The sequence below is a fragment of the Lissotriton vulgaris genome, chromosome 7 (assembly GCF_964263255.1).
Source record: "Lissotriton vulgaris chromosome 7, aLisVul1.2, whole genome shotgun sequence".
Classification (NCBI taxonomy): Eukaryota; Metazoa; Chordata; class Amphibia; order Caudata; family Salamandridae; genus Lissotriton; species Lissotriton vulgaris.
The window spans coordinates 1,504,513,562-1,504,527,029 of record NC_141695.1 but is presented as its reverse complement, the minus strand read 5'-3'; the positions used below and the strand labels follow the sequence as shown (position 1 = coordinate 1,504,527,029).

General features: G+C 45.0%; 1 protein-coding gene across 1 annotated transcript in view; it reads left to right on the top strand.

The window, feature by feature from the left end:
- Positions 1-13,468, top strand: part of SLA2 (Src like adaptor 2) — a 241,505-nt gene that overhangs the window by 132,479 nt on the left and 95,558 nt on the right. The window contains exons 4-5 of the mRNA XM_086932350.1: positions 1,619-1,705; positions 3,564-3,667. Of these exons, the coding sequence (XP_086788476.1) occupies positions 1,619-1,705; positions 3,564-3,667 (191 nt within the window). The remainder of the gene's footprint in view (positions 1-1,618; positions 1,706-3,563; positions 3,668-13,468) is intronic.

Here is a 13,468-nt window from a genome sequence, read left to right as displayed (position 1 = left end):
CCGTGGAATGAAGTGGCAATGGACATATTAGGTCCACTGACCGGAGAGATACGCACACCGTATATCTTAGTGCTTATGGATCTATACTCGAGATGGCCAGAGGTGAAATTGGTACCTGAGATCACTACGAAGGCGGTCATTGAGTTCCTACAGGAACTATTCCTTAGGGAAAGCCTACCCAGCAGTCTGTTGACGGGCAACGGTGTGCAACTGTGTTCAAAGGAAATGAGAGACTTTCTCGAGAAGTATGGGATTGAACACAAACGCTGCGCGCTCTACCACCCTGAGACCAATGGGATGGTCGAGCGGTTCAACAAGACCCTCAAGGAAAGCATCCAGTTAGCTAAAACCAATGGACTGAACTGGAGGGAATAAATCCTGAAGCGTCTGGAAGCCTACCACTTGACTCCACACCAGACGACGGGGGCCACCCCCTTTGAATTGCTCCGGGCGAGAAGGCCCAATACCAAACTTTCACCGGGATGGATGGGTTGGCACAAAGGATGGACAGATCACTCTAGGGAGTCCAAAGGGTTAGACAGACAGCGCAAGGCCACGATAGAGAGGGAGGAAAGGTTTGAAAAATTACACACCACACAAGAGGCGGGGTTCAAGGTAGGAGATGATATAAAAATCAAAGCACCCACAGGCAGAGCGAGCTGGTCTGAGTTTAGCAAACCCACGAAGATCATCAAACTATTTAGAAATGCAGTGAAAACTCAGGAGGGGAAGATTTGGAACCTGGGAAGAGTAGTAAGATACCACCCCCCAATGAAGACACAAACCTTGTGGAGGGGAGGGTAGCCAATCTGCCTCTTAGGGGGCGTTTTGGGGTATCCCACCCCGCTAGCAGAACCAGCCAGAGAGTGGTTAGACGTCCCAGACACCTGAAGCAATATGTAACCAAGTAGTGCAACAAATGTTCTTGTACTGTTACAACTCTGTTTATTTACTGTGTTTTGTAGGGAAGGGGGATGTGTGGTATCGTCCACCCACAGGTGTTACATAACCACCCACCACCCTCCTGTCCCACTGTACGCTTTCGAACACTCTGTGGTGACATCACTTAGAATGTCACCACTGCAAGCGTTCCAAGGCGAGCGCCGGTGAGCTTCGATACCGGCAGTTGTGCCTAGTCGGCTGTGGCTGGGGTCGTCCTTGTTTTTGCTTGTGGAACTTCTCAAATAAAGTACTTTTCCACCACCTCTTTGCGTCTCTGATCTCTTAGCAGATTTCCTTGAGAAATGTGGGTGATTACAGGACAAAACATTCTAGAGCATCCCGTTCTGATGGGGTCCACAGTGGAGAAGCAGGTATTGTTGTGCAGTGAAGATTTGTGTGTGGCAGGCATAAGTGGGAGTAAATGTTCCCTTGCTCTAAAGCAGTATACCACAGCTCATGGTGTGGCATGACCATGTGTACATACCTAAAATGCATATATTTCCCCATCTAACTGAATCCTGATCTTGGGACACAATGCTTGCAATGGCTGAATCAAACTACTTTGGGGGTAATGCACCACTTTGGTAGGACCACCAGAATATTATGAATAAAGATGTAATTGTACATGTCTCGTTCTTTACAACATTGTCTGAAATTAAGATTCTTTGTTTTGCAGGGATGGTGAGTGGTGGAATGTGGCGTCTGTAGCTTCGGGAAAGGAATGCTACATACCTAGCAACTATGTGGCAAAAGTATTTCACAGGTAACAGTTACTTTGGTGTATTTGTGGCTCATACGTGTAAAGCGGAGGTGTGACACATATCGTTTTTATTTTCTTCGGGGTTTTAATATCTTTTTACTCCCCCTATGTACTGCTTGCAATACGTGTGAGTATTCCTGCATAGTGCTTTGCCAAGAATTATGAAGTCTGTTTATCGCTCTGGCTTGATTGCAGCAGCAGTTATTGCTCAATTGTGATTGTTCTTTCAAGCCACGTTAAAAAGGCCAAGCAGTTTATACCCGATTACTCTTCTTAAAATGAAACCCCGGCCCGAGAATTATATGAAGACCCAGAACCATAAATACTAGAATTACTCAGCAATTTAAGGTCATCGACTGTTGTGACATGTGAGCTTCTGCTTCACTCGAGCTACACTTTAATAACAGGAGAGTATACACCAATCATATTCTGCCTGACTAAGTACAGTATACCACATTATGATGCACACTTCCTCCTCTCTTAAAATATATCTCTTCTCCACTCTCATTTAGTTATCATTTTTTCTACCTACTTTTCTTCTACTTGCTTTTGTTCTATTGTCTGGTGTACCATATCCATTGAAATGTATTCCTGCATAATGTTGGAATACGACATAGAACATTCAGTCAATTATACCATATTCTGCGGCCCCCTCATGTCCTTTTCTATAGCTACAATGTATGTTATGCAGGCATGTGAACATCACTGTATTTTTAGGTCAAGCCTGGGCAGCGCATGCGCTGATTTGCAAGTTATGCTGTATTGGAGTATGTACTTGAAGCCCCGCCCACTCTCAGCCCATATTTGTCATTGACTTGTGTCATTGTCCTTCGTAAATGCTGGCTTCTAATTCGTTAATAGGCTTTTTAGTCCCTCCTTAGTACCGCCTTGTTTTCAATTGTAACCTCCCATGTGGACTAGCCCTTTTTACTTCAGTTGATACATGGTATGTCTTCTTTAGTCTGTAAGCACTATTTTCTTTAAATAGTTTTTCACGCTGTGTACCTTAAAATTCAATAAAAATAATTGAACACACACAAAGAAAACACATCAGAACTCAATTATAATTTATTACAGCTGTGTTGTAAATGTATTTGAACTTATACAGCGCACAGCTACCCGCAGTGGGTTTCACGGCGCTTGCTTAGGGAACCCGTCCTGGTATTCCCCTGTGAGATAACCCCGGCAGGGTATCCACAAGGTGAAAGCCAGGCATCCCGCCGCGAGGGGCCGTTGTGGAGATTAAGCAAGCTATTGCCCAGAGTCGCAGAGTGTGAACCCGTGAGTCGAGAAGGCACCGGAGCGAGAATTATCGAGTCCGTGGAATTTTTGAGCCGAAGACCCACCGAGGCGGGGAATTGAACCCTGGTCCAGGGCCGATCTCAGCTTCCGGGTCTGCCGCCTCTAACCCCTGAGCCACACTTCTCATGTCACGAATGCTTGCTGCCAGATCCAGCAGCCGGGGGTAAAGGCAGGATGGGTCACGGAGCATAATTCTAGCAGAACAAAAATGAAACATGACTTCTCTTTCTTTCTGCTCTGTTTTTGTTGCTGCAGAGAGCCAACCAGAAATACGATACTTCTGGTAACATGTTTATTTATTGCACTTATTAGACAATTATAGAACAGTGGTGGCTCCTCGAGGGAGTGCTGCGGGGTGGTGGGGCGGGGTCGGGGAGGGGTAGGGTGGGAGGTAGTAAACTCCAGCATACGGCCGAACAGAGTTAAGTAAATAAATAAATAAAACAATTTACATTGCGCGCACTGCAACGCCAATCCGAAGCCTCCGGTCCTGTAATAGAATCACCATTCCATTGTCTCTTCTGCTGGGTTCTAACACAACTCTTTTTCTTCTTGAAAGTTGGCTGTACGAAGGCATAAGCCGTGAAAAAGCAGAGGAGTTGTTGCTGTTGGACTGCAACCATGGGGGTGCGTTCATGATTCGTGAAAGTCAAACACGGAAAGGTAAAAAGAATAACCTTATTTTCTAGTAAAAGCAAAATAAAATAGGACATAATTGTTCTAAGGCTTGTTTGTCCTTGGCTTTATTTTCAATAGTAATAGAAGATTACTTTTGGGTTCATTGTGTCTGCAGCACAAAATTATAGAATATAAATGCCGCAAGGCCATTTTTGACAGAGCAAAAGTAAGAGACAAGTGCACTGAGCCACAGGAAAAACGAACTTTATGGGCTACTATCGCACTGCAGGGTTTAATGCAGGTTTTGGTGTTGGAATGTGTGACGTATGTAAAGGATATGCTTTTTCTGATCGAGTTTTTGCTTGAAAGCTAGTTTGAAGTAGAAAGCAGAAAACTGTACATTTTTGCTAAAATCGATTATTGTTTTGGGTACTGGTTATTATTCCTGTATGTGATTATTGTACGTACTCCCCTTATCTCTCTATGCTCCATCGCATAGCCCATTCCTACTCATGCACTGAGGTTATATTGAGCTGTTATGTTTGTACTGGTTGACTCAATGCCTATTATATTCCCCATGTTAGTCTAATGTTGTGATTTGTTACCTTTGCCTCAAATTGTAAAGGGCTCTGATATCCTTCGGGATCAAGTTCGGGCTATATAAAACTTTATAAATAAATAAATAAAATCAGAGCATGAGTCCCCCTTTCCCTCTACCTACATATAAAAGACCATCACGGCTACATTTCCGTTTTTCTCACCTGTCTATTGGATGCATGGAAAGGTTATTAGTCATGCTTCATCTTTTTGTGCAATCTCTCAGTTTTTGCTTTCCAGGAAAGGGCATTTATTCAGCCTTCGCCCACGCATTTCATTAAAGACCAACTATAATAAGGACAAGTAATACTGATCATAGTAGTCATGATTGAGTAGGTACATTCTTATCTCATATTGCTTCGATAACATCAGATACCTCCTCCCGGACTCTATGCAGGAGAGAGAAATTCATAAAGTGTGAATATCATGTGCACAAATATGCTCACGGCTCTGATATCCATGCAGCATTTCCAATTATATAACCGCCTGCAGGTATAATGAAATTGAAACAGGTTCTTTTAGTATTGCCACTTCTGCTGAGGGATGTCTCCAACAGTGGCAGCTGGACAGTTGATTGGAGACCACCCTTCACTTATATTGTGTATGTGATTATGTGTTTTCTCTAGAAAGCAGGAGTAAAAGTATGTAACTATCGTACAGTAGCTCACTGGATGAACAGCTCTTGTGTTGGTATATATTTTAAAAATATTCACTTCTATGCGACTGTCAGATCCCGTTTGGGGGCAACGGGACAAGCAGGGACTGCTGGACCTCAGTCTGATGGCTCGGCAAACTGGTCCGCGTACAACCTGTTTAGGACTTGACTCTCAGTGGTAGTGATGGCGAGCAGTCCCAGGTTTCCCAAGAGGTTGTTTGAGGGTCCTTCAAGCTCAGAATTTAACAATCTCACAGCAGCTCAGTAACATTATGTCCAACCCACTACTATACTTTGTTTCAGCAAAGTATTTAATACTGACAGAAAACTCAATACTACACAAGACAGACAACAGATACAAATGCTTCACCGGCAAGGGGCAACTGTGTACAGGTCAGATGTTGCCTCTACTTCCCTTAGCTCCTTCCCTTTCTCCTAAGTTCAGATCCTGTTTGAGCAGGTATGTAAATGTAAATGTAAATGTAAATGTAAATGTATTTATATCGCGCAAATCGCCCACATCGCAGGCATCTATGCGCTTGCTTAGGGAACCCGTCCTGGTATTCCCCTGTGAGATAGCCCCGGCAGGGTATCCACAAGGTGAAAGCCAGGCATCCCGCCGCGAGGGGCCGTTGTGGAGATTAAGCAAGCTATTGCCCAGAGTCGCAGAGTGTGAACCCGTGAGTCGAGTAGGCACCGGAGCGAGAATTATCGAGTCCATGGAATTATTGAGCCCAACCCCTGTTGAGGCGGGGAATTGAACCCTGGTCCAGGGCCGATCTCAGCTTCCGGGTCTGCCGCCTCTAACCCCTGAGCCACACTTCTCCACTTATCAAGCACAGGTGCAAATTACCGCTTTTTTACTAGTTTATGAACGAAATTCATGTAGTTGTTTCTCACCACAACAGAGTCGGTCAGTGCCTCTTGAAGTGCAGAGGTAGTTGCCACCACGACCGTGCAGAGCTCCGGCATTGCTGCAGAGCTCTGCCTGGTGACAAGCCGTTTCTGAGCTTCCGTTCAGGTGGTGCTTTGTGCTGCAGGCCCCGCTGTCACGGGCCAGGTATCACTGGCAGGTTGAAGGCTTCTTAGAGCAACACTATCCTTCCACGGCACAATAAGTTGGTCTACCAGCATGGTCTAGTCAGGCACAATTCATTCATTGCAACTGTGCTAGTTTGTTGGGCACAGTTCATAAATGCTACTGTTCCTAACTAGATTCACTGGTCTAGAGAGGCTGTGCTCACATTCCCTAGAGCACACAAACAGCTCCCCAGAGTTCTGCTATATGGACCGACACACACACACTGTGGTCAAGCCACTTCTGGCACTTCCTAGACCAGGTGTCTCCAACCTGTCGCCTGTGAGCTCCATGTAGCTCCCAGACACATTGAGAGTACCTCACCGCCTTGAGCTCATTTTATATAAGCACAAGGTCAAACATTCCTTTTAAACTTAATAGAAGGCTGTGTTTATTTACTTTATTATCATCAGGCTGCAGATAGCAGGGCCTGATAATGAGCAGTGCTCAGTCAGATTTATGGCTGGGACTTGGGCTTAGAGGTGAAAAACTGAAGAACTGAGGTATTCAACTCTTAAATAAAAGTCCTTGTCAACTCCATATTGGAACTGTGCATAAATTATATTTCTGAATGCTTTTAAATAGGAGAAAATTAAAATGAAAAGTTACCCTAATGATTGAGCTAACACTTCATTTGAATTTTCCCCCATTTCAAAGTTTTAAAAATAGGCCTCTTGCTCCCAGTGGCCAGTAGACACTGTGCCGTAAGTATAACTGAAAACTACAACCATTTTTTTAAAATGAGATAAATGATTGTATGTTTGTGTTATACATGTAACAGTGCCACATATAGTGAAATGTATTCCTGTGCTGCAAGCACATAAGACACAGACTCTCAGCCGCCCATACAAATATGTCCCATTCAAATGCACACATATTCATACATTCCCAAAGACCATGCTCTCCCTGACACACATGGCAGCCCTGTCATAGTGCCCCAAGTCAAAGTATTATGTTCAAACCATAGTATCTGGCTCTTTGGACATTAGGCTGAAAGTCCATGAAGCTGGGCATGGGGGGTGTCTGGTAACAATGCACAAGTTGTTCAGTCTTCAGTAGCTCATGATGATTTTCAGAGACGTAGCTCTCACTAAAGAAAAATGGTGGAGACCCTTGCCCTAGATAATCACACCACCTGTAGGGTTGACAGCTTTCTTCCTTCTCTCAGCAGAAAGGTGGCTTCCAGGGGCTCTTTAGGACGAGAACAGCTTCTTTCTTCCAGGTAAGATTCCAGATGATGTCCTCTCACCTCTGGAAAGACGTCTGTCAGGCAAACACCTGTTGCACAGCAATCATCTGAGTACTCTGCGGAGTACTCTCTGCCTTAGTCAAAGAGAACTTGGAATTGGAGCAATCAGTGGATCAGTGGCTCCCACGTTTACATAGTCAAAGCAGTCAGGGTAGTGGATTCTCTGTCTGCACTTTCAGAACTGGTTTTGGGTGGCTATTCTTTATTGTGTTTTCTCGAGTCTATCCTCAAGCCACAGCACTAGTGTAAAGTGATGATCCATGCGGCAGGGTAGTCCGCTGACAGGAGTACATGTAACACAGGCAGAAAGAGATGTGATCTTTCTGCACCTGGCGGTTAACTGCCGCATGAACAGTGGTCAGGAAAGAGACAAAAGGCTGGCCTCACTTAAAGTACCCTTCTCACTCTAAACAAAACAGACTTCAGTAGCACCTTTAACCCCCACAATCTACCAATTGTCAGTGCTCAGGAAAACAAATAACTAGCTCTTATCAGCAAAATGACCTATTCAAATTTCTAGGGGAATCTTTTCTCCTCTTTCCTCACTCCTGAATCTAGGTCTCTTCCCTCCAGCTATAGGAATGTCAGCAATGTATTTCTAGTCACTGGAAAAAGGCCCTTATTTGCTCAAGAACAAGGCAGAGACTTCTGAATTGGAACCAGCAAACCTCCATTATTCTGGTACACTAATAAACACCATGCATGTACCACATAGGCTACATACAAACACACACTTAAAATTCACTTGGAATGTTAGCACTAGGATCTGGGTTAGCACATAGAAGTGAAACCAGTACAACTTCACTCCTGTGACTCAGAAATCATTCAACTTGGCATGGTACCACCTCCTCTCTGCAAGTTAAACACATCACAGGGATAACTGTCCACTGTCCGACAAATGATGGTAAGCTTGGTTTACCCTTCTGAGACACGTTCAGGATTTCACTCACGTAAAGGCACAGGCCCAGGCCTTTGCACACATGTTGTGAGGTTGGAGTCAAAATCAAAAACCAGAATAAAAGTATACTTGCATTTGGAAATTCTTGGCAGGGGCACACAAAAGTGCACCATGCAAGAGCTATCTCAAGATACTTAAAGCCGAGGAGGGGCGCCTAAATTTCGCTTGTGTTTCCAGAAATCATTTTGAGGTCTACTTCAAGCATAACTGAAAACATAGACTTTGCCTGCTGCAATTCATATTCCTATGTGAGATTAGTTAAAATTGCTTGCAAAGTACTATTATCCAACAAGATCAAATGCCTATTAATCTTGTGAACTTTAAATATTTGTGATATATATCTAGGACCTGCCAAAAATTTGAATTAGAGTAAATGCAATTTTTAAAACTTTAAGGCACATTGAGTCCTCTTATAATTTTGTATAAAATGAAGTCCAACTGAATCTAAATGTCTAAATAATTCAGGCAGAATATATAAATAAATAGAACAGAAGCAATATAACGGTTTTGGTTAAGCCATTTTCTGGATAACATTACTTCTGCAAATCAAGCACCCTGGTAATCTATTCCATTGCCTGAGATGAGTGACACACAGGGAATTTAATCCTTGTGGAATATCATCACAGTGTGCCACCTCCAAATAAAATGCTTAGTCCACTTGATCGGGTACATCCATACTGATCCACCATAGAGATCACCCAATCAAATGTCTTTTGTACATCTAATAACGTCATTATGAAATCAGCACTAAAGGTTGAAGCAATATCAAAAAAGCTAGTCACAAATTTGTATATGCAGTTGTATTCCAGGTGGGGACATTCAACATGCAAATAACTCTATAGTGTTTGAAGATATAGAAGGTATTTTTGGGACTATAACAATCCTATCATATGAATGTGAGTTCAAAGTGTACCCCTCAAAAGAGACTCCTACTACAGTAAAGCAGGTGCACGTTTTGCAGTATATGTCTTGAAAAATTCATCAGGGAGCACATCAGATATTTCCTTCAGTACCACTGGTGGATCAAGAGAACCCCAATTTTCCATCATATTTTGGGGATTTTGTGATACAGGAAACAACCCAACTTATATGTCCTTAAAATATTGAATAAATGGTTGCATTTCTTGCGGTTGAATCAATACACCTGTGTCATTAAAGATGCCTTCTTGGAGGTGGACCATTCCCCATGACCCATTGCGCCTGATTCTAGGCGTATTTGATGGCCTGGATGGCTCTCGGGCTGACAAGTGTTTCCTTGGGACAGCGGTGGCGGTGGCGAAGCGAGATATAGCAGCACTATGGTCCCAGGCCAAGCCTCCAACTGTGCGGAGGAGGAGACGGGGGTGGATTGGTGTGGGACTTAAGAGGAGCCCCTCTTTGAAGCCCGGGGCTGCCCTGAACTCTTCGGAAAGATATGGGACAAATGGTTCACCTTATTGTCTTGAGGGGTGGGTGTGTGTCTTCCAAACTTCAGGATAACCTTATGTATGATTTTACCCTGCAAATTGATTTGCACGTCTCTGTCGTTTCACATGTGGATGTAGATTGTGATACTATGCTTGATTTTGATGCCAATATCAATTTGTGGTTTGATCTAAAAATGTAATACATTTGATTAGCAAAAAAAAAAATGCCTTCTTTCTTAGATTTGTTCATTCACTTATTTTAAGGGTTAGTATTCAGCCTGAAGACAGCTTATATATTGCTGTCCTTCTCTTTTGAGCAAGTCTTAAGATCTTAAACGCTATTTCACCCATAATTTGGGCTTTCACATCACATAATTAATAATACAAGACTCACCACCTCTAAATGTAGTAGCACCTTTATTGTGAAGAAGCTGGAGTAATTGTCTGTGCTGGTCTGTTAGCAACCTACATTGTTTAGCCCAAAACCTTACAGCGCTTATTGCTAGCCCCAATGCAAAGATATTAATGTCATCACAACTAAACAAGAGAGAGCTGTAACCCTCATTCAGCACAAAAGGAATCCTTAATTTGTATTTCAAGTTGTTCCCAAAAATCTCTATCTAATAAAAGTGTGTGATCAAAAATCCATATGTGAGTTAAAGCATTCAGCGAACTTAGACTTCAACACTGCACATTAGAAATTAAAAAGCACAGTAGGAGATAAGGAGATACTATAGCGTCAGTAGGAACTGAAATTGCTGCTGGTACCTCTCCTCTCCTTGGAATTTGGTAGGCTGGGAGCGTTCCCAGCGCCACCAGGTTGCATTGAAGGCCGCATTTGGTGCCCTCCTTGCTCCCACTCAGGCACACAACTCCACAAAGCACAGGAACCCCCCCCCCCCAGCCCAGCTCCTCCCTAAGGAGGTGCCCAGAGATCCTCCAGGTGGCTACTTGATTCGACCACGTTGAATCTTGATCCCTGGGGGCATCTGACTGTCTAGGACAGCTGAGTAGCATCCCTGACCCCCCTGATAGGTGGGTCAACACAGGAGAGATCCTTCCCCTTTTTAAGATTACTTTAAGGGCTCCCCTTAGGTTAGATCCCTAGATTCGTCTGGATAACATCTTGAACGATATACTACCTGTCTTTCTAAGATGGTCTAAAGACACTTCTGCTGCTGGAACTCTGCTGTTTCTTCGAGCCAGGACTAAACACAAGGCTGCTCTCAGCGGAAAGACTCCTGCTGCAACATTGTCTCCACACTCTTCAAGTTTCTACAACTCAGTGGCCGTGCATCCTCAGAGTCAGCAAGGACTCTGTCTGCATCCAAGCAAGAAGGAATCTCTCTTGGAGTGAAGGAGTCACTTTCCTGCTTCTGTAGGCACCTCCACGTCAACAACCTGTTTGCTGATTCTGTTGTGCCTCGGATATTGCTTGGCTCTTCAACACAGGTGGTGGTTTTTTGTATCTCCAGAGGCCTTACCAGTCGCAAGTGGGGCGATTGTAATCCCTCTCCGCCGACATGAACTGCCTCCCTGTGCACTATGTCTGTTTGTTGTTGCCAAGGCTTGTTGGCTCTCTTAACCAAAAAAGAGAGAGTACGCAGTTCCCCAGTTTAGAAAGGGTAAGGACAGATGAACCAAAGTGAGTGAAAGGCACACAGTAGGGGAATCCTCCTTGTTGGAACTAGAGTCCTCACACACCCAGCAAGCTAGGTGTAACGCTTCATCATATGGGTTCGCTCCTCGTCGGGTCGGCGATGCAATACCCGACGGGCACCCATAAAGGAGCTCTTTAGCGGAGATATTTTGTTCCTGCTGTATGGTGACGTGGGTGTGAGGGCCCTAGGGGAAGGGGGGGTGTAGATGTGTGTAAGTGGTTAAAAAAGGTCAGGTTGTCCACAGAGGAACTTTAATAAAGTGGTAACTCACTTTACTAAAAGCAAACAGAGTGGAAGCTCTCTGGCTTAAGGGTCCAGGGGAGCCAGTCTCTACTCTATAAACATGGTCAACATGTTTCACACAATGTGTTCTAAGCGATACAGTGCATTTCATCAAGACCAAAAGACTACACTAGGTGGTGTGGGTCGAAGCGTGCCTACCCACTACTAAAACAGAGCGCGAGTACGAAGTCCCGTCAAGGCTAGTGAAACCTAAAGGAGGGGGATGACATAAACACAAACAGTGCAAGATCAATGCAAGTGCAGATGCTCTAAACCGCCAAAGGGGATGCCCCGAATCTCGTTGTTGGACCAAAACCTGACCGACATGGGTTCGATACTAAGGGCAAACAAGAGGGGCGAAAGGGGGCACCCCCTGTCGAGTGCCTCTGCTCAGAGCAAAAGGGGAGGAGGAGCACCCATTTACCGTCACACGGGAGGTGGGGGGGTGATAGTTGGCTCTCACCATATTAAGAAAAGTGTCTCCAAACCCGAATTTCCGCATGGTTAAAAAGAGGAAAGCCCAGTCCACCTGATCAAAGGCTTTTTCTGCATCCAGACCCACTAATACTTCGGGAATTCTAAACTTAGATGCTTTCTCGATCAGATGGACTGTACGCCTGATATTGTCATGTGTTTCCCTTCCTTTTATTAAAGCCAGATTGTCGGGATGGATTAATTCTGGCATCAGATTCTCCAAGCGTGCTGCTAAGATTGCGGAATAAAGCTTAGCATCCAAATTAAGAAGCGCGATGGGCCTGTAGGAGCCGCAGAGTTGCGGAACCTTACCAGGTTTGGGGATTACCGCAATCACTGCCTCCGCCATTGAGTCGGAGACCCGTGCATCGGAGGCGACGACCTGAAATAAAGCCGTAAGATGAGGGATGAGCTCTGCTGAAAAACATCTGTAGAAATGAGCTGTAAGGCCGTCAGGCCCCAGGGCTTTATGCAATTTGAGTCTCGAGATAGCCTCCCGGATCTCCTCCTGCGTTATGGGGAATCTAACGATGCAGCTGATGCCCTGGATATCTGCGGAAGGGCAAGGGTATCTAAAAATTGTTGTTGCCGTGCCGAGTCTGGAGTAGTGCCCTGATAGAGCTGACCATAGAAATCCCCCAATATGTTCGCTTTAGCGGAGTTGGAGTGTGTGAGGTGTCCCTGACGATCTAAAATCCCCCCAATAAAGTCCCTTTCCCTTTGTACCCTAAGTTGGCGTGCTAAGTGCGAGCCCACCTTATTGCCCGGGGCGAAGGAAGACTGACGAATCTTTAGCAGAGTGAATTCCGCCCGATTGGAATAGATGGACCTTAGTTTACCCCTGAGAGCGGTGAGGTGTCTCTGAAGAACTCGGGTTGGGTTGGCTTTGTTTGCTTGTTCCGCAGTCTCAAGTTCCTTCTCAAGAGCCTCCCTTTCCCTCGTCCTTAGTTTGTTTAGAGTTGAATTAAGTTGAATGCATTTCCCACGAATCATAGCCGCCGGCCGCCAAAGACCAAAGCAAAAGAGAGCAACAGGTCGAGATCAAGAAGACGATCCAAGACCTGCAGCGGCATCAATAAAGACTCCTTGGATCCCATACACGGGACTACAGTATCCTGATAGCCGCAAGGGGTGGCCTTTGGAGGAACATATACAGGCAGATGGGGAAAGAGAGGGGGCCAGTACCTCTATCAGACTTTATATTGCTGAGTGGAACGCCCGCTGTCATGGGCTGGTTGAGGGGGAATCATTGGTGGGGGTGGGTGGGGGTATCTTCCGTTGGGGTCTTCTCGCCACCCCCGCCACGACAGGCACTTCAACAGTTCTGAAGTATAGGGGTGGAGAGGGGAGAAGTTGTGGGATGTACATTACATTTTTGCGCTGCTTCAATACACTCTGTTGCCATAGCCCTCCTAGTGGTCGCTGCACACCAATCACATGTGCAGCCACCGACCTGCCTTTAGTGGTCCCTGTAGACAAAGTGCAG